This window comes from Ostreococcus lucimarinus, chromosome 14 (genome assembly GCF_000092065.1).
Source record: "Ostreococcus lucimarinus CCE9901 chromosome 14, complete sequence".
Classification (NCBI taxonomy): Eukaryota; Viridiplantae; Chlorophyta; class Mamiellophyceae; order Mamiellales; family Bathycoccaceae; genus Ostreococcus; species Ostreococcus sp. 'lucimarinus'.
The window spans coordinates 440,749-457,370 of record NC_009368.1 but is presented as its reverse complement, the minus strand read 5'-3'; the positions used below and the strand labels follow the sequence as shown (position 1 = coordinate 457,370).

The 16,622-nt window shown below is 53.0% G+C and overlaps 11 protein-coding genes across 11 annotated transcripts; 6 read left to right on the top strand and 5 right to left on the bottom strand.

Moving 5' to 3' along the window:
* Window positions 1-7: 7 nt before the first annotated feature.
* On the bottom strand, window positions 8-1,633 carry OSTLU_43047 (predicted protein; the record flags this gene model as incomplete). Its single annotated transcript, XM_001421257.1, has 2 exons — window positions 8-874; window positions 1,304-1,633. Coding segments are annotated over 2 exons (1,197 nt in total), but the record flags the coding sequence as incomplete, so codon positions are not given.
* Window positions 1,634-3,734: 2,101 nt separating this feature from the next.
* On the bottom strand, window positions 3,735-4,103 carry OSTLU_93708 (predicted protein; the record flags this gene model as incomplete). The annotated part of the gene is made up of 1 exon (XM_001421256.1): window positions 3,735-4,103. One exon carries the CDS (start codon window positions 4,101-4,103, stop codon window positions 3,735-3,737), a length of 369 nt encoding a protein of 122 aa, XP_001421293.1.
* A 186-nt stretch (window positions 4,104-4,289) lies between these two features.
* OSTLU_93707 (predicted protein) lies at window positions 4,290-4,787 on the top strand (the record flags this gene model as incomplete). The annotated part of the gene is made up of 1 exon (XM_001421436.1): window positions 4,290-4,787. The coding sequence occupies one exon, from the start codon at window positions 4,290-4,292 to the stop codon at window positions 4,785-4,787; it is 498 nt and encodes a 165-aa protein (XP_001421473.1).
* A 451-nt stretch (window positions 4,788-5,238) lies between these two features.
* Window positions 5,239-5,955, top strand: OSTLU_27534 (predicted protein; the record flags this gene model as incomplete). Its single annotated transcript, XM_001421435.1, has 1 exon — window positions 5,239-5,955. One exon carries the CDS (start codon window positions 5,239-5,241, stop codon window positions 5,953-5,955), a length of 717 nt encoding a protein of 238 aa, XP_001421472.1.
* Window positions 5,956-6,025: 70 nt separating this feature from the next.
* On the bottom strand, window positions 6,026-7,297 carry OSTLU_27533 (predicted protein; the record flags this gene model as incomplete). Its single annotated transcript, XM_001421255.1, has 1 exon — window positions 6,026-7,297. One exon carries the CDS (start codon window positions 7,295-7,297, stop codon window positions 6,026-6,028), a length of 1,272 nt encoding a protein of 423 aa, XP_001421292.1.
* A 350-nt stretch (window positions 7,298-7,647) lies between these two features.
* Window positions 7,648-7,833, top strand: OSTLU_27532 (predicted protein; the record flags this gene model as incomplete). Its single annotated transcript, XM_001421434.1, has 1 exon — window positions 7,648-7,833. The coding sequence occupies one exon, from the start codon at window positions 7,648-7,650 to the stop codon at window positions 7,831-7,833; it is 186 nt and encodes a 61-aa protein (XP_001421471.1).
* A 38-nt stretch (window positions 7,834-7,871) lies between these two features.
* Window positions 7,872-9,344, bottom strand: OSTLU_18130 (predicted protein; the record flags this gene model as incomplete). Its single annotated transcript, XM_001421254.1, has 1 exon — window positions 7,872-9,344. One exon carries the CDS (start codon window positions 9,342-9,344, stop codon window positions 7,872-7,874), a length of 1,473 nt encoding a protein of 490 aa, XP_001421291.1.
* A 62-nt stretch (window positions 9,345-9,406) lies between these two features.
* OSTLU_25533 (predicted protein) lies at window positions 9,407-11,476 on the bottom strand (the record flags this gene model as incomplete). The annotated part of the gene is made up of 1 exon (XM_001421253.1): window positions 9,407-11,476. One exon carries the CDS (start codon window positions 11,474-11,476, stop codon window positions 9,566-9,568), a length of 1,911 nt encoding a protein of 636 aa, XP_001421290.1. The 3' UTR covers window positions 9,407-9,565.
* Window positions 11,477-12,225: 749 nt separating this feature from the next.
* On the top strand, window positions 12,226-12,843 carry OSTLU_27528 (predicted protein; the record flags this gene model as incomplete). Its single annotated transcript, XM_001421433.1, has 1 exon — window positions 12,226-12,843. One exon carries the CDS (start codon window positions 12,226-12,228, stop codon window positions 12,724-12,726), a length of 501 nt encoding a protein of 166 aa, XP_001421470.1. The 3' UTR covers window positions 12,727-12,843.
* Window positions 12,844-13,102: 259 nt separating this feature from the next.
* OSTLU_27526 (predicted protein) lies at window positions 13,103-14,116 on the top strand (the record flags this gene model as incomplete). Its single annotated transcript, XM_001421432.1, has 1 exon — window positions 13,103-14,116. One exon carries the CDS (start codon window positions 13,103-13,105, stop codon window positions 13,274-13,276), a length of 174 nt encoding a protein of 57 aa, XP_001421469.1.
* Window positions 14,117-15,025: 909 nt separating this feature from the next.
* Window positions 15,026-15,217, top strand: OSTLU_10660 (predicted protein; the record flags this gene model as incomplete). Its single annotated transcript, XM_001421431.1, has 1 exon — window positions 15,026-15,217. A coding segment is annotated over one exon (192 nt), but the record flags the coding sequence as incomplete, so codon positions are not given.
* Between the last annotated feature and the right edge of the window lie 1,405 nt (window positions 15,218-16,622).

Sequence of the window (16,622 nt, the reverse complement as noted above, 5' to 3'; positions counted from 1 at the left end):
CTGAACTCCAACCAGTGATGTCATAATTGAAGGCTGAAGCACCGTAAAACATTGAGTCCATCTGAGTCACCGCCGCCGTGTTCCAACTGCTGATGTCCTGGTTGAAAACGCCGGTATTTTGGAACATAAGCTCCATATTCTCCACGGCACCCGTGTTCCAGTCACCGATTGAATGATTGAATGCGTACGCATGCGAAAACATGTCTTTCATATTGGTGACTCTTCCGGTATTCCACTCACTAATGGGCTGGTTAAAGGACTCGGTGTAGCGAAACATAGTATCCATCGTCGTCACACTCGATGTATCCCAATTACCGATATTCTGATTGAATTCAGACGCCTGCGAAAACATTTCTTTCATATTGGTGACTCTTCCGGTATTCCACTCACCAATGGGCTGGTTAAACGCAGACACGCTCTCAAACATGCCGCTCATATCCACGACGCTGCCTGTGTTCCAGTCACCAACGGGCTGGTTAAACGCAGATGCATTCATGAACATACCGCTCATATCCGTCACACTGCCTGTGTTCCACGACCCAATGTTTTGATTGAACGAGGACGCGCTACCGAACATTTGATACATGTCCGCTACATCCGAGACATCCCAAGAACCGATGTCTTGGTTGAAAGCAGTCGCGCCGTTAAACATCTGGTGCATGTTTGTGACGCTCCCCGTGTTCCATCCGCCGATATTCGCGTTGAATGAAGACTTACCTTCAAACAAACCGGTCATGTCCGTGATCAAACTCGTGTTCCAGTTCGAAATCGATTCATACACCGCCGCGCCACAATCGACGGTCGTACAGTCGCAGTTGCCATCGGCATCGGCGCTCCCCGCCAAGCAGTTCCATGTAGCGGTCTCCAACGCCGACTTGGTCGTGAACGGACCGGGACCGAGCCAGTTCGACGATGGCCCATTTTTGCTACCTGGGGAGGCGGTGTTCTTGTACCTCGCCAGCCAAGCCGTCGCGGAGAGAAACATGTCCGTCGACGACGTAAGGCTTGCTGAACTCCAACCAGTGATGTCATAATTGAAGGCTGAAGCACCGTAAAACATTGAGTCCATCTGAGTCACCGCCGCCGTGTTCCAACTGCTGATGTCCTGGTTGAAAACGCCGGTATTTTGGAACATAAGCTCCATATTCTCCACGGCACCCGTGTTCCAGTCACCGATTGAATGATTGAATGCGTACGCATGCGAAAACATGTCTTTCATATTGGTGACTCTTCCGGTATTCCACTCACTAATGGGCTGGTTAAAGGACTCGGTGTAGCGAAACATAGTATCCATCGTCGTCACACTCGATGTATCCCAATTACCGATATTCTGATTGAATTCAGACGCCTGCGAAAACATGTCTTTCATATTGGTGACTCTTCCGGTATTCCACTCACCAATGGGCTGGTCAAAGGACTCGGCGTAGCGGAACATAGCTTCCATTGTCACCACGCTCGATGTATTCCATTCATTAATCCTCTGGTTAAATGCACGTGCTTGAGAAAACATGCTATCCATTTTTGTCACTTTCGCCGTGTTCCACGTGCTGATATTGGCGTCGAATGAAATTTTGTTGTAGAACAAGTGATTCATATCCGTGATCAAGCTCGTATCCCACTGCGCTATATACATACCCTTGCCGTCCGTGCAATTCGCGCCCGTGGCGTCGCTGCCTCCCAAGCAGTACGAAGACTCGATCGTGTCTTTCAGCTGGGTATTTGAAGCAAACGGCGACGCGTACGTACACGCCGTATTGGAGCCATCAGGGTCGTCACCAGCACTGCGAAATTTGCCAGAGGCACACGCCTTGCATGTGTTGCTCAAAACGTACTGATTGGACGAACACTTCTTCACACTCCAAGCCGACGCGGGACCATTCACGACGCTTCCGCTGGGATTCGTCGTGTACTCATACCTCTGCAGCCACGCCGTGGCGGCGGAGAACATGTCTGTCGCGGACGCGCCGGTGGCGCCAGTCCATGTCGTTTTCGTGGTGATTATGCCTTTGTTGAAGGCGGTCGCTGTGTAGAACATCCGATCGAAGTCTGTGACGGCACTGACGTTCCAGGAGCTAATGTTCTGGTTGAACGCCGTCGCATCCTCGAACATGCTCTCCATGTTCTTCACCGACGTCGTCGTCCATGAACCAATGTCCTGGTTGAACGCCGCTGCGCCCTGAAACATTCCGCTCATGTCTGTCACCTCCTCTGTGTTCCATGAGCCAATGTCCTGGTTGAACGCCGCTGCGCCCTGAAACATTCCGCTCAGATCCGTCACCTTCTCTGTGTTCCATGACCCAATGTTCTGGTTGAACGCATCCGCACTATAAAACATGTACCTCATATCCGTCACCTCCTCTGTGTTCCATGACCCAATGTTCTGGTTGAACGCATCCGCACTATAAAACATATCCCACATATTTACCACGTTGGCCGTGTTCCAGGAGCTGATATCCTGATTGAATTCACGCGCATACATGAACATACACTGCATGGTCGTCACCCGTTCCGTGTTCCAGCTTCCGATCGGTTGATCGAACAAATGTGCTGAGTGGAACATCTGAAACATGTTTGTCACGCCGTCTGTGTTCCAACTGCCGATGGGCGCGTTGAACGCATCCGCGCGATAGAACATAGTGTCCATGCTCGTGACGTTCACCACGTTCCACGAGCTGATGTCCTGAGCGAAACTATTAGCGCCCTCGAACATTCGAGTCATGTCCGTCACGCCGCTCACGTCCCACGCGGAGATATTCGCGTTAAATGAACCCTGGTTGCTGAATAGTCTATTCATATCGTTCACGCGGCTCGTATCCCACTGCGAGATGGGAAGACTTCCAGCGGTACCGCAGTCCACAGAGTCACTGCTACAATCGCAGTTACCAGTGGCATTTGCCGCCAAACAGTTGTCCACTGCAACTTTCAAAGCGTCGCGGTCTACTATTGCCCCATCGACAAACGACGTGAGCAATAGCAGCATCCACGTGGCCGTAGCAAAGAGCATGTTCTTTTGGCACCGGACGCTAGCCCTTCGACTACCCTCACGTGTGTCTAGATCCCTGGGCGAGTATCCGAACAAAACAAGTATTGTGTTTAAGACCCGTTGGGGTGCCAACGAGCCGCTTTGCCCACTAGTGCTGCGCGCAATTTTCAATGAAACGCTGCGTCCACCGCGCCAATGCATGCCGTCTGGCGTTGCAAACGCGTGTTGTGCTGCACGGTACGTCGCGAATGGCGCAGTGCCCCCGGTGTGCACTCCTTGCGATGCGTACGCCGGCATCGCGCCGTCCGCACGGAGATCGCCCGGTTGCGCTACGGTCGCCCTTAAAGGACCGAACGGCGGCGACGCACGATGGAAACGCACTTCATCCGCGCAAGGGTGCACAAGCGCACGTTCGTCGTCCAAGGGCACTACTTGAACCGTGTGGACGCGAACGACCGCGGGCCGGGGCGTCGACGAGTGTCGACGGCGCCAACGCATGCGCGCGCGGGACACCGGGGACGCTAAACCCTAGCAAAAATCGAGTTTAATGTCGGACACATAGATTACTGTACCCCCGTAATGACGCGGGCTGAATTGTATAAATTCTATATACTATGGGGACCGGACCGGCGGGACGTGATATTTTTACCGTATGGGTCACGACTCGTCGTTCTGGGGTACTCGTATGGAATAATGAAACACCATAATTGCATTTACTTTTTGGTGTATTAAGAGGACCACCTGAGGCAAGCTAGGGACGAGAATGGCGTCTATTGGGAAATTGACCGCGACGGGTGCTTCGAGTGGCTGAAGGACAATGGGTAAACGGGGGAGACGGAGCTCGCGCCGGCGGTCGTCTGGTGTTCATACTAATTTTGTGATTCGTACATTTGCAATATGAAGACTCAACAAGACACCAAAAAGACCATGGTTTGGATCCTGACGAAATGACGAATGACGAACTGTTTTCATAAAGGTCTACACTGTTGCTTTTCATAGATCTAAAATAAAAATAAACATTGAAATATTTTAACATTTCGTCATTTTCATCATTGGTACACACAAAGTGTGACCGAACGACGGGCTGACGAATTTGGGGACGACAAAACAAGTTCGTCATTTCGTCAGGTCTCGTCGGATCACGAACGTCCAGGTGTGAAATCAGGCGGTTCGATATCTACATCCCAGACCTTGCACCCCACGCAGCAACACGAGCACCTATGATCTCTCGAATGTGACTGCAAACCGCAAGAGGAGCACTTTTGGCAACTATATTTTCTTAGGGATAGATAGGTGACCAGGACAAATGCCGTCGGGATGCGTGTACGAAATGTTTAGCGATAATGCAAAATGTAACAAAACGTACATCGGATCGACGACAGGTTCGCTCAGAGCGCGCCTTGCCTCGCATAAATACGCACGGCATCCAATCTTCAAGTTTGGCGACGCGAACGTGAGAGTTCTCGAAAAGGACATTCCAGCTGGAGAGCTCCATCAACGTAAAAGTGCCTACATGAGAGAGAAGCGTGACGGCTTATTCAACTCCCGAGCTGCTGGACTCAGCCAGAAACACACGTGCCACGAGAACGTGGACGAGAGTCGAACCCTTGGCAGAGCTAAATATACGCCGAAGCGGGACGGCGGCGATGGTAACTACAGACAACTCAATTATTACAAGCAGCACGCGAAAAGAATACTGCGTAAGACGTGCCTCAAGAATGCTCGAGCGCGCGGCACGCTGCCTTCGAAGCGCAGTCTCGACAAGTATCAATTTACGGTAGACGAGTTGCGTGGCTTGGTTTGACCACTTCACTCACACGATTGGTTCTGGAGAAATCTTACATGTGGTACATCGACGTCGATGTGCGGTTTTATCATGTTGGGGTGCCGCAACTCAAAAAAAAGTTTGTTTTTATTACTCTTACTACTCTTTTTTCAAAAAAAATATACTAAGTTTAAAGTAGCAAAAAGTTTGTTTTTATTACTCTTACTACTCTTTTTTCAAAAAAAATATACTAAGTTTAAAGTAGCATTGCGGCCGCGCCTGGGCCTGTCGGAATCCGACGTGGCGCGTCAACAGTAAAAGTAAAACTCGAGCACCCTCGACGACGAGGCACTTGACGACGCACGTCAGTGCAGTCGGGAACCGCGTCGGGAAAAAGCGCGTCGGACGCACGAGTGAAACACGCGCGTCGTTAATCGTGGTCGACGGGATCGAAACAGCAGCCGGAAGGGGTTCGCTCAACACTAATTCGATGGACGAATCGACGCCTCTGCGCGATGAAGTGCGCGCGGCCAAGGCGGCGAGCGACGTGCGCCGAGGTAAAACGCTCGTGATCGCTTGTCTCGGTGTCGTCGCGCTCGTGGGAGTCGGTTCAACACACTTTCCGACGCTCGGCCAAGGCGCGACGCTCGAGGACGGAGCGTACTTGATGCGAGGGGGTTGGGTCCCATCGAAGTATGGGACTAACATGATGAATCAAAACTTCTGCAACTATAACATCGGAACCGCTGGAAATGGACAGTGGGGCTTCGCCTGTTCGCAGCGATGCGTTGCGTCTGAGGATCCCTCGGCGGCGAACAACGCTCCAAAGCTCGTGTACCTGAAGAACGAGGGCAATTTTTACACCCTCACTCGCTTGGACGAGACGGGTGCCGAGTTCCGTTGCGCGACGGACGCTGATGACACCCTCAGTCGTGGTCCCCCGGGATGGAGGAAGACTCTAATTATGTGTGACGTGCCGAAGGAGGCTGAGGGCGAAGAAATTTTCGTCGGCGCCAAGTTTACTCTCGCCACGCTGGCAGACGGCAAGACCTCCATCTATAGTCAGCAGCGGAACAAGTACTGTCAAGATAAGGGTGGCAAGCAAGAGTGCTCTTTCCCCGGTACCATAAGCCCTCACGCGAAGTACGAGTTCGTCAAGGTGGACGACCCAGCGAACCTGTACACCTCGTGCCAGTCAGCTGAGTAAGTGATGGGCCAGAAGTAGAAATTTGTAATCGGTACGCTTCCCATATGAAGACTCAATAGCCAAATTTTACTTAATATATATATATCACCGGTTCGTTTCGCGTTCGCTGCTCCTCAAGGCGTACGAGGCGACGAAGCCCGTCGCGCCCGATGCAGTGAGGAAGAGCATCGCCGAATGGGCGGAGAACGACGACCTCTGCGACCGTCTGAATGCGCTCTTTGAAAAGACAAATGATCCCGAGGACTTTCTCTCTTTCGCCAAAATTCAGTTCAAGGTCCAACAGGACGGTTGCACCGTGAGCAAGACGCTCATCGGACGCGCCGTTCTCATCGACAAAGGAGAGTTCTCGATAGCGCCTCACCAAAGCGGCCTCGCTGAATTTGGCGATCTCCCCGGTGGTTCCATAACAGCTATCGTCGCAGAAGAGGTCCTTGGTCAAGATCTTTGCGACGTGCTTCTCGAACTCACGGCGGACCTCGATGTAGCCCGCAGACGTGCCCTCTTTGATTTCGTTCTGCTCCTTTTCGGTGATACCGGTCACCAGACACCCAACCTCAAAGCGAAACTGCCTGGGCTTGCAGTTGCCATGGTTTTTCACGGTGAGCACGCCGAGGCCGACCTCGGCGACGTAAAAGTGGTTCCCGCCGCCCTTTCCATTGCCTTCGTGGAAGCCCCCACAGCAAGGACATTGGCCCACAGAGGTGCCTCGCTGTGGGCGACATTGGTCGCATTCAAAATCATACGATGTCGCTCCACTGAGCCAATGTATGCCGGTGAACCCCATGTCCTCGAGCAAAGGTGTCACAGATGCTTGCGTAAAGCTGCACTCCGTGTCGGCGCGTTCGACCTTGTGACCGACTTTGCCATCAAAGAAACTGTACAAATCGTTGGGCATTGGTGGTAAATTGTTGATGTCTCCTCGGAGTAGCTCGTAGCCCGGGGCATGGGCACCGACCACGTAGTTACCCGTCGTACGGATATCGACGAACCCTTCGATGCCTACTGTGCCTTTCCAATCGCCGACTCGTTCTTCGTCCCATGCGAAGTACGTGTGGTACCCGCCTGATCGCGTTTTGACGATGTACGCGCCTTCCCCGCCAACCTTGCGCGTCAACATTTCTTCCGTGAGTTCAAACTCGCACTTGCCACCGTAACAATCCCAGTCGACGACGAGGACACGGTTCGGTCGCCCTGTCAGCACGCCGTACATTTCTCCTGGGATGACTTTCTGCGTGTTCTGTTCATAGTTTGCTTCATCGAGGAACCCCCTGCCGCATGTTGGTTCCTTGTCCTGGTCGAGTGGGATCAGATGCATGCCGTTCGTAAATTCTCTGGCGTCCATATATATCACATAAGAAAAGAATTCTTTAAGCCGTGTTTTTCCTGGTCACATCGGCGCGATGACTGATTTTCAAGTTTTTCAACAGCCTGGAAAAGCACGCCAGCACGCCCCACTGGTCAACATTTTGCTACTTTTTCGACGAGATCGGGGTACTGCAAAGCACACGGCGAAGACGGGTGGTCGAGAATCGGTGTGCGCGTGTCTCCTTTGATGGGTCGCTCCCGTTCATGGCTCAAGAGTGGTCGCGCGTGAACGAGGGTGCCACGTTTTTCGGTACCAGAGGTGCCCATTTCTTCGTGGTGAGATGGTCCCTCGTGTATCACGCGGCTCCCCTTTAAGTATGAAAAGTTATGTCCAATATATTGCGCGCGATGTCCGATGGTACACCATACAATATCATAGTTAAGAATCCAGTTCAATCTGAAGAGCCTTCTGACGAACCTGGAGAAATTTCTGAGGAGCCGCCGGTCGCCGAGCATTACCCGAGCACCGTTCGATTCGAAGAGGAACTTAAAACAAACATGAGCATGATGTAGCGGTAGTCGAGGTAACTGCAATTATACCAACATCTACATCACAACACTCCACCTTGTAACCCCATCCTATCGACATCAAAGTCCGACTTGTTTTCAGAGTTTTGCACTAAGTCAGCATTCACCCATTCACGTTCCTGATCAGTGGTGTCAGCTCGTAATGGGAAGTCTCGAAGGCGTATCTTTCCGAATACTCGCAGGTACCACGCAAGGTTCGACTTGCTTTTCTCGTATTCATGCCCAAATGATGTCAGAGTCGCTCTCTCCATGAGGGTCAGTGGCATGCGTTCAATGCGATGATACCTACGTCGCATTGTGAATGTCGACCCAGCCACAAAAGCACGCTTCGTCTGAAAACTAAACATAAGTTGTACTCGCGCTCCTACTGTGTTAGCTCCACCTCTGTGTTGAGTCCGCGAGTCATACACGAGAGCGGCTCCCTGTCGCGTAGCAGCGACGACGCCAAACACGAGACGGGCGTTTGGGGAGGACTCCCAAGGGGGATAGAATGCCAGTGTATTATCCCTCTCATCGACTCTACAGTGCGCATTGAAGAATTTTAGTTCTTCTTCTGTCGCAACCTCGTTTTCTGGGATGGCTGCGACGCCTTGCTTGATATAAATATCACCAAGACCATGATCTCTTAACGCAACCGTCGAGTTCTTGAGCTCGGCCGCCACAATCCTCATCAGCATGAGTGCGGAATAGTAGTCAAACTCTGTTACAGCATTCGGTGAGTTAAAGAAAACGTGCGTTGGACCAAGATTCGTGGGGGTGTCTTGTAATGATACGAACACGCTGACAAGTCGATCGTCTCCTTTCACCCCTTCCGCATCACTGTGGATGCCTTGCGTGGGTGAGCCTTTACATGTGATCAACGCACTCAGTTCTACGAGTTCACAGTCTTCATCGCCGAATATATCCACCAGTGCGGGCTTAAGTGTGGACACAATCTTATTCACCGCGCGTGTCACAGTCGTTGTGAGTCGAAGAGACAAATCAAATCTCTCCTGACAGTCCGCAAGTTCGCCGAGACACCCATCGTTTTGCTCGTACACATCCGTACTTCGCAACAGACTGAGCAGGTGCGCCCGCGTCTTGTCCGCCTCTTTCTCGCTTAAAACCGGTTCAGACGTAACAAAGAACCCGTACCGATCCAGTGCGTCTCCATATTGGAGATCGCGCCAGCGCGTCGTCGACGTTGAGAGCGTCACACCATCGCCTCGCAACGCCGCGAGCGCGCCTACGTCTCGTCGTCTGTACCCGAAAAGTCTATCACGCGCCGTACGTTCAGCCAGCCTCGTCGGCGCATCGACTTTACACGTCTCCGCATCTCGACGTCGCGCGCGTGATGACACTTCGCGTTCGGTAGCACCCGCGCTCGACGTCAATCCCTGAAGCCACACCAGCGAGTTCGCCGCGCACGTGAACATGAGCGCACTAAAGGCTAAGCGTATTGCCGTCGCACGACGCCGTCCGAGCGCGCGATTTCGCTGTCGATCGTCGGCTACCATCGTCGCGGCGCTCGTGGCGGAGGGAATCGCAGGTCGCTCCCGATAAAGCTACGCGCGACAGCTTATGACGAAAGTTTTGATTGCAAGATTTACAAAAAGTACTTGAGTAGTTAAGGAGTATTTAAAGGCTTTTAGTTTTAGTTGAGTTGAAGTGAAATAAAGGGCGAAAATTGCGGCGCCGGGACGAAGCCCGCGAATAAGTGAAGAAGCTTCAATCGTCTTCACTCATGTTTTAAGCACGCTTCTTCGAGAAGAGGCGTGGATTCGTCCGCGGTAATCTTGCGAGCGACGCGGCGACGATGTGCGACGATGGCGAGCGCCAGCACGGAGATCGTCAACACTGAAGCAACGATGGTCGACTGCGACAGACGCTCAGAGATTGCATCGTATGTGTGCGATTTCGGATCACCGATGCGTCGGTAGTACTTAGTATGGTCCTCGTGGCTCATATCGAGCGTTCGCTCTCCACCAAGAGCAGCGCTCGACGACGTCGTGATGAGATTTAGGTACGCATTCGGATCTGCCATCGTCGGGCACGGGTTTTTCCAGTTCGTCGGCGCGCACGAGGTACCGTCCGTCTTCAAACAGATGGGCGTGCAGCACATGCCACGTTTGATGGAAACATCAGCACCAGGCACCGGATCACCAGCGCCGAGCTCCATTGGGTATGAAAGGCCAACAAAATCTCCCATACCTCCGCCATACAGATATGTGAGGCCGCCGCCGCCCTCGACTTTAATGGGAGTCGGAAGATTGATATCAATGCCGACGTCGAGCAAAGAACATTCACCCGGGACAGAAGTGAGTTCTTTGTAGCCGGACAAAGCGAGGCCTGGAGTGAGATCCGCGTTGGCAGCTGAGTTGGAACCAAAAGTCCGGCCAGCAGTGACACACCCGCCGACGTAGCAGAACTTTTGGCCCGTCATATCAAATCCGACGCCAATCTCTGTGCCAATGCCGCCCGTCCTTGACGCAAAGGTTACGTCGACGTCGAGTGTGAAACCGAGCGTAAACGCAGGGTTGGCACCACCGAGCGCGGGGCAATCGCTCTTAAGCGTCTTAATGGCAGTCCCGAAGGTCGTGATGGCAGCAGAAGATGAAGTGAACACCGTATTCCAGATCAAATCGCATGTCGCCGCATCCATGTCTCTGTAGAATCGCGACGGCTCGTTTTTAATTTTGTTTACCAAATCAGCAGTACCGCTGGACTTGAAAGCATTTTTCAAAGACGTGGTAAAACTGGTCATCGTTGATGGGCCGATGTTGCAATTCAAGCCGTTAAAGAAAGCGACGACCATTTCTGCGACGCCGACGAGATCCTTCCTGAGCTCTTTCACTTCGGACTTCATGTCATTCACAGCGGCATCGGTGAAGCCCTTAGCCGAGTCGTACTTATTTTGCAGCATATCTCTCTGGTTACCGAAGTACGCGTTCACTTTGGCATCGCCAAACTTGTTTCTCACATTGGAGAGTGTCTGGGAATACGTGTTTCCAGCGAGTGTCTTACCCGCGTCGTACGCGTCGGTTGCGGCTTGCGCCACGGCTGCCTTAGCCGCGGCTGCCTCTGCGGCTGCTTTCGCCGCGGCTTCCTCCGCGGCTTTCTTTGCTGCGGCTGCCTCTGCGGCTGCCTTCGCCGCGGCTTCCTCCGCGGCTGCCTTCGCGGCCGCTTCTGCCGCGGCTGCCCTCGCCGCGGCTTCCTCCGCGGCTCTCCTCGCGGCTTCCTCCGCGGCTTTCTTTGCCGCGGCTGCCCGTGCGGCTGCCTCCGCGGCTGCCCTTTCTGCGGCTGCCCGTGCGGCTGCCTCCGCGGCTGCCCGCGCCGCGGCTGCCTGATCGGCTGCTTTCTTCGCGGCTTTTGAAGCTTTTTTCGTCCACTTCTTCCATCCGCCGAGATTAGCGATGGTGTTATGGGGTTGGCGCTGGAAACGCATCTTCGGCATTACCGCTTCACCGACGTCATTCATTATGGCCTCTGCGCACGCATTGTCAACGAATATCATCAGCGCCACGATCGCTAACGCACACGTGAACATGAGTCCGAGCCTCGAACGGCGCTCCCGCCGTTGACGCGCGCGGTCGCGATTCGCGAAGAGGTCCGTCCGGAAGGAATCGACGTCGAGTTCGGCCTCGCGCATGGCGCGCGTCGAGAGAGGCATCGGGCGATTATGTGGTGATTTTTCTTTCGTCGGTGCCTCGAGTTCACGTGCAAGAGCGCGGACGAATGATGGCGTAACACTCGACGTTCGTTCGAGCGCGCGTGTTGTTCGGTCGGTCGGATTATCACCAAAATCACCAAAATTTTGTTTTTTCTGTCACCGCTTAAGATTATTTAAGTGATCCAAGAATAATGAGTACGCTCAAAGAACAGAGCTAATCGAACTGATCAATGGTGAAGATCGCTTTCTATAGATGACAGAACTTCCGCCACCGCGGGACGAAGTGTCGCTTGCACGCGCGGTGTAACACTAAAAAAATGTGCAACACCAAAAAACAACGTATATTACTGGATTTATTCTATTCAGCCCGCGCTATCCCGGGTATAGATTACTGTACTGTAATTTACCCCCGGGATAGCACGGGATGATAGCCATACATAAATTAATATATGTGGTCATACGGCCAAATTGTGAGGCTCCATATGTCCGACCGACCGTGTCGACACCCGCGAGTTCGGGTCCATGTTTGATTTGATCCTCGCGCGGCTGGTTATCCTGAGGGCTGACACACACACCCGCGGGGCGCCAACGGACCCACGGGTGATCCCGATTCTCGTTCGACGTCAGTGATGGACGCATCTGCGACTCGACCGCCGCCGCTGGTCTGCGTGCCCCCGCACACCGCGGCGCGCGCGACGACGGCCCGGGGGCACTAGACCACATGGATCATGTCACTGATATACGGCCTCGCGTGTGCGCAGGGCAAATACTACGTGGGGCGGTGCGACAACAGGTCGAGGATCGACGACCATTTTCGCGGCATGGGTGCCGCGTGGACGAAAAAATACAAACCGTACCGTCGACTGTTCATCGAGGAATGTGGACCATTTGACGAGGACAAGCACGTGTTACGACTCATGGCCGAACACGGCGTTGAGAACGTACGCGGTGGGACGTTCAGTCAGATCGTTCTCCCGAGATCGCACCTCGAGATTATCGAACTCATGATGCGAGGTGCGGGTGATCGATGCTTCAGGTGTGGTCAGTTGGGCCATTTTGTGAACCAGTGTCCGAACGTTGTGCCTGGACGCGCGGACGAACCGTGGTTGCATGAAGAAGACGAGCAGCTCCTCGGTGAACTGGAACTAGGCTCGACCATCGAGGAAACCGATGAAACCGACTATAAAAAATGTTGGTGCTGTTTAAAAAATATTTGGTGCTGTTTTTAATCCGTCGCACATACATAGCTAGCTAGATACAGCCCGCGCGGATGGGCTGGGCACCCATCCAATCAATTATATATTAATAGCATTATAACTTGTAATATATGTATTCATGAGGTATCTATAAGAAACATGGGCCACGCCATCCTCATTTCGAGCCGCAACTTTTCCGTAAACACCGACAGGTGGGCCGCCGCCGCCGTCGCCATTGACCCACTCCGACGCAAGATGTCGGGCGCGACAGAAACAAAACGTCAAAAAATGACCATGAGTGATAACGTTGACCTCCGCGACCTTTTTAAGCCCGTGGACAGTATGCACGGCGACGCGATCGGCGACGATGGCCCGGCGGAACATGAAACAGTTTTCGCGCGAGATCAAGATGGAGGGCATCTCGGCAAGCGCCCTCTCACTCCAACGTCCTCGAAAACTGGCAAACACGCAACAAAGCCTCCTTTTGGTCCGTTTCACGGGAACTCCTACTGGACGCCGGAGCGGAAACGCTGACCGTTCCTCGGGCGCGCGAGCACGCGCAGAGGGAGGCGGCGGGCTTTGACGTTCGGAGACGTCGATCGCGCGCGGAGGGAGGCGGCGGGCTTTGACGTTCGGAGACGTCGATCGCGCGCTTTAGGTTTTCCTCCTGGAGGTTTTTTCCTCCGGATCCCGGAGACGATTTCGTCACACGGGGCACACGCATTCGGGAGCGGCGGATTGATACGAGTCATGATTCGTCAATCCTGGGACTCGGCTATTCACGGTTCATGATTCATGAGTCTGGGTCCATGTTTGGGTGCCCAGCCACTGGAGCAACGCGCGACTTTTTGCTTGGGAGTCACGGGTCACAAAAATTTTCAAAATTACTAACGTGTAGGTACTTAAACTTAAAAAAATTTTAAGTTTAAGTTATTATAGAGTTGTAGTTTCTCATGGTTCGAATGGCAAAAACCGGCAGAAGCCACGCCGCGCGGATGGGCTGGGCACCCCATACATATCGTTGTAAATGTTAATATATGTATGTATGAGGTATATATAAGACACATGAGCAACACACATCCTCAGTCTCAGACGCAACTTTTCTGTGACGACCGACAGGTGGACCGCCACCGTCGTATGATAAGTGTGGCTTAACTATGATATTGTATGATGTACCATCGGACATCGCGCGCAATATATTGGACACAACTTTTCATGCTTAAAGGGGAGCGGCGTGATACACGAGGGACCATCTTACCACGAAGAAATGGGCACCTCTGGTACCTAAAACGTGGCACCCTCGTGCACGCGCGAGGTCGCGCGACAACTCTTGAGTCATGAACGGGAGCGACCCATCAAAGGCGACACGCGCACACGGATCATCGGCCACCCGTCTTCGCCGTGTGCTTTGCAGTACCCCGATCTCGTCGAAAAAGTAGCAAAAGTAGCAAAAAAGCAGTGTCCCAGAAGGTATCCAGTGGGAATTTTTATTTTTCACCACTCCACAAAATAAATAATTTCCCCAGGGGCCACCTTTGGGAGGCGTGCAAAAAGTGCTACTTTGCTACTTTCGTCAGACTCGGGCAGGATGGCTAAGTGATTTCACGCCTTGCGTTCAGAGATTCCATTCTGAAGAAATCTTAAGCGAGGGTACCGAAATCTTAAGCGGGACGCCCAAATTTGAATGTGGCGTTTTTGCTTGCGACTGTAGGTATGACAAAATTGTACTGTTCAAAAACGCCTACGATTCCTCAAGAGTGCCGTGGATTCATCCACGTAAAGTCGTTTGTTCGCTCTGCGGTGAGATCGCACGGCGAGGGAGGCCATGGCGCACGCGCCCATCGCGACAGCGACGACGAGCATCGAATTTTCTCGTCCGCGTGGGTTACCGATACCAAGGGCAAAAGCGCCGCCTTGTTCCGGTGTGGTGAGTGCCCTGCTGAGTTCTTCAAGTAATTCAAGCTTCTTGTTCGCGCGCCTCAGTTGTTTTCTTCCAACGCGCAAATTTATCTTTGCCTGGCGGCGCGCCGCTTTATTTGTAGTAGTTCTGTTCCCTTTGTACAGAGCCTTCGCCGACTCATATTTCGTCTGTAGTGTTGGTACGGAGCGTTGGGCTTCTTGCACCTCAGCCTGCGCAAGCTCAACAATCGAGCTCAATGTTGTCGCATTTCTCAAGTCTTCCTGTGAGACAGAAAATCTTCTAGCGATTTGTCTTTGAAGCCTTCTAATGCTTCGTCTTTGACGCGCGCGGTCGTCACGACGGCGGTCTCGTCGCGCTTGTGCTGACTCTCGTGAGGGGCCTCGATGCGGAGCATCCGGACGCGGCGAAGACGGTACCGGTGCGGGTACATCCGGACGCGGCGAAGACGGTACCGGTGCGGGTACATCCGGACGCGGCGAAGACGGTACCGGTGCGGGTACATCTGGACGCAGCGAAGACGGTACTGGTGCGGGTACATCCGGACGCGATGAAGACGGTACTGGTGCGGGGACATCCGGACGCGGTGAAGACGGTACCGAAGATGACGTTTGTGGTTGTGGTGAAGCAGGCAAATCTGTGGAGTTCCAGCTCAGAATCGGTTCAAGGGTGTCGCCACGCTCGTCCAACATGCTTAAAGCACACTCTCCCGTATGCATTGCATGTGGCGAACTCTGCCGCTTGACGCATTTTAACTCATTACTAGAGGCCCGTTGTAAGTAAGAGACGAGAACATCAGACGGATCACTATCCAGGCATGGCCACTCGTTGCAGAGGTCATCAGGAGGCACTGCTAAACTACACGTCACGACGTCTGAATTGTTAACGCAGTATGCCCGTACACTATTTGCGAATTCAAATGGGGTACCGGTGCTGTTGATCTCCGCGTGCGATGGGCAGCCTCGCAAGATAGTCTGCCCACCGTCACAATCAGGATCCCACGCGCCACAATCACAATCGCAAGTGCCATCGTTATACATTCTGGTTTCACACGTCCAGCCCGCCACCATGTCAATAGGTGACTTTTCAACTGGTAATGTTGAATTTGCCAACCCCAGAGCAGTTCCCAACGTCAAATTTTTAGCGTTTTGCTGCACACGCCGAGCCAGCGAAGTAAGCTCAGAACTAGAGTTCGAGTACGCGTTTGCCTCTGCGACCGGATCTACGTCTTCGACGTCTTCCTCGCTCGAACTGAGCTGTGTTGTAGTTGCCTCCTCTATGAGCAATTCGATGACGTGCTCAGTACTGTCTCCAGATGACCCAAGGGAGGATGCTTCAGTTTTTGCGATTTGTTTCGCTAGCTTGAAATCGCCAACTCCCGCGACTGCGATTCGTTCCTCCGGAATGTTAAGCAAGAGACGAATGTTGTTCACCAGTGCTTTTATTCCCGGCACGAAGAATGTGTCCTCGGTGACTGTGACGGTAGCGCTGAGTACGACGATGTTCGAGACGCGAATTTGCACTTCTTTAGGGCCTCTCAGCACGAATTCGAGATAACCGTTCAGACGATTGTAAAAGTTCGCGCCGTGTGGCATAGTCTCAAGACTGCCCGAGCTACTGATATCAGGAACGTCCGGCTGATCCCAAGTGATGTTCGCAAGCGGTGGGACGTACCTTCCATCGACGTAAACGTCGACACGATTTGGTACGCCGTAATAAAGCTTGACATGCACGGCCTCATCCTCCGTGGCATCGGCAAATGTTACGCGCGAAATGGATGGATTCGTGCTCGAGTGGTGGATCGTGTGCGTCGCGCCGACATGGCCGGTAATCCAGAGTGTGTTATGTCTGGTTATTTTACCTGCCCAGTTTCCTCCGTATTTCGCAGGCCCAGTGTACAGAGACATGAAACGCTTGCTCTGAGATGGTAGCTCTGTGAGAACAGAAGTTGGGGAGATGCGCCTCTTCGTGTGATCGCCGTCCAAACTTTCGTGGATTATTTGCCTGTGCC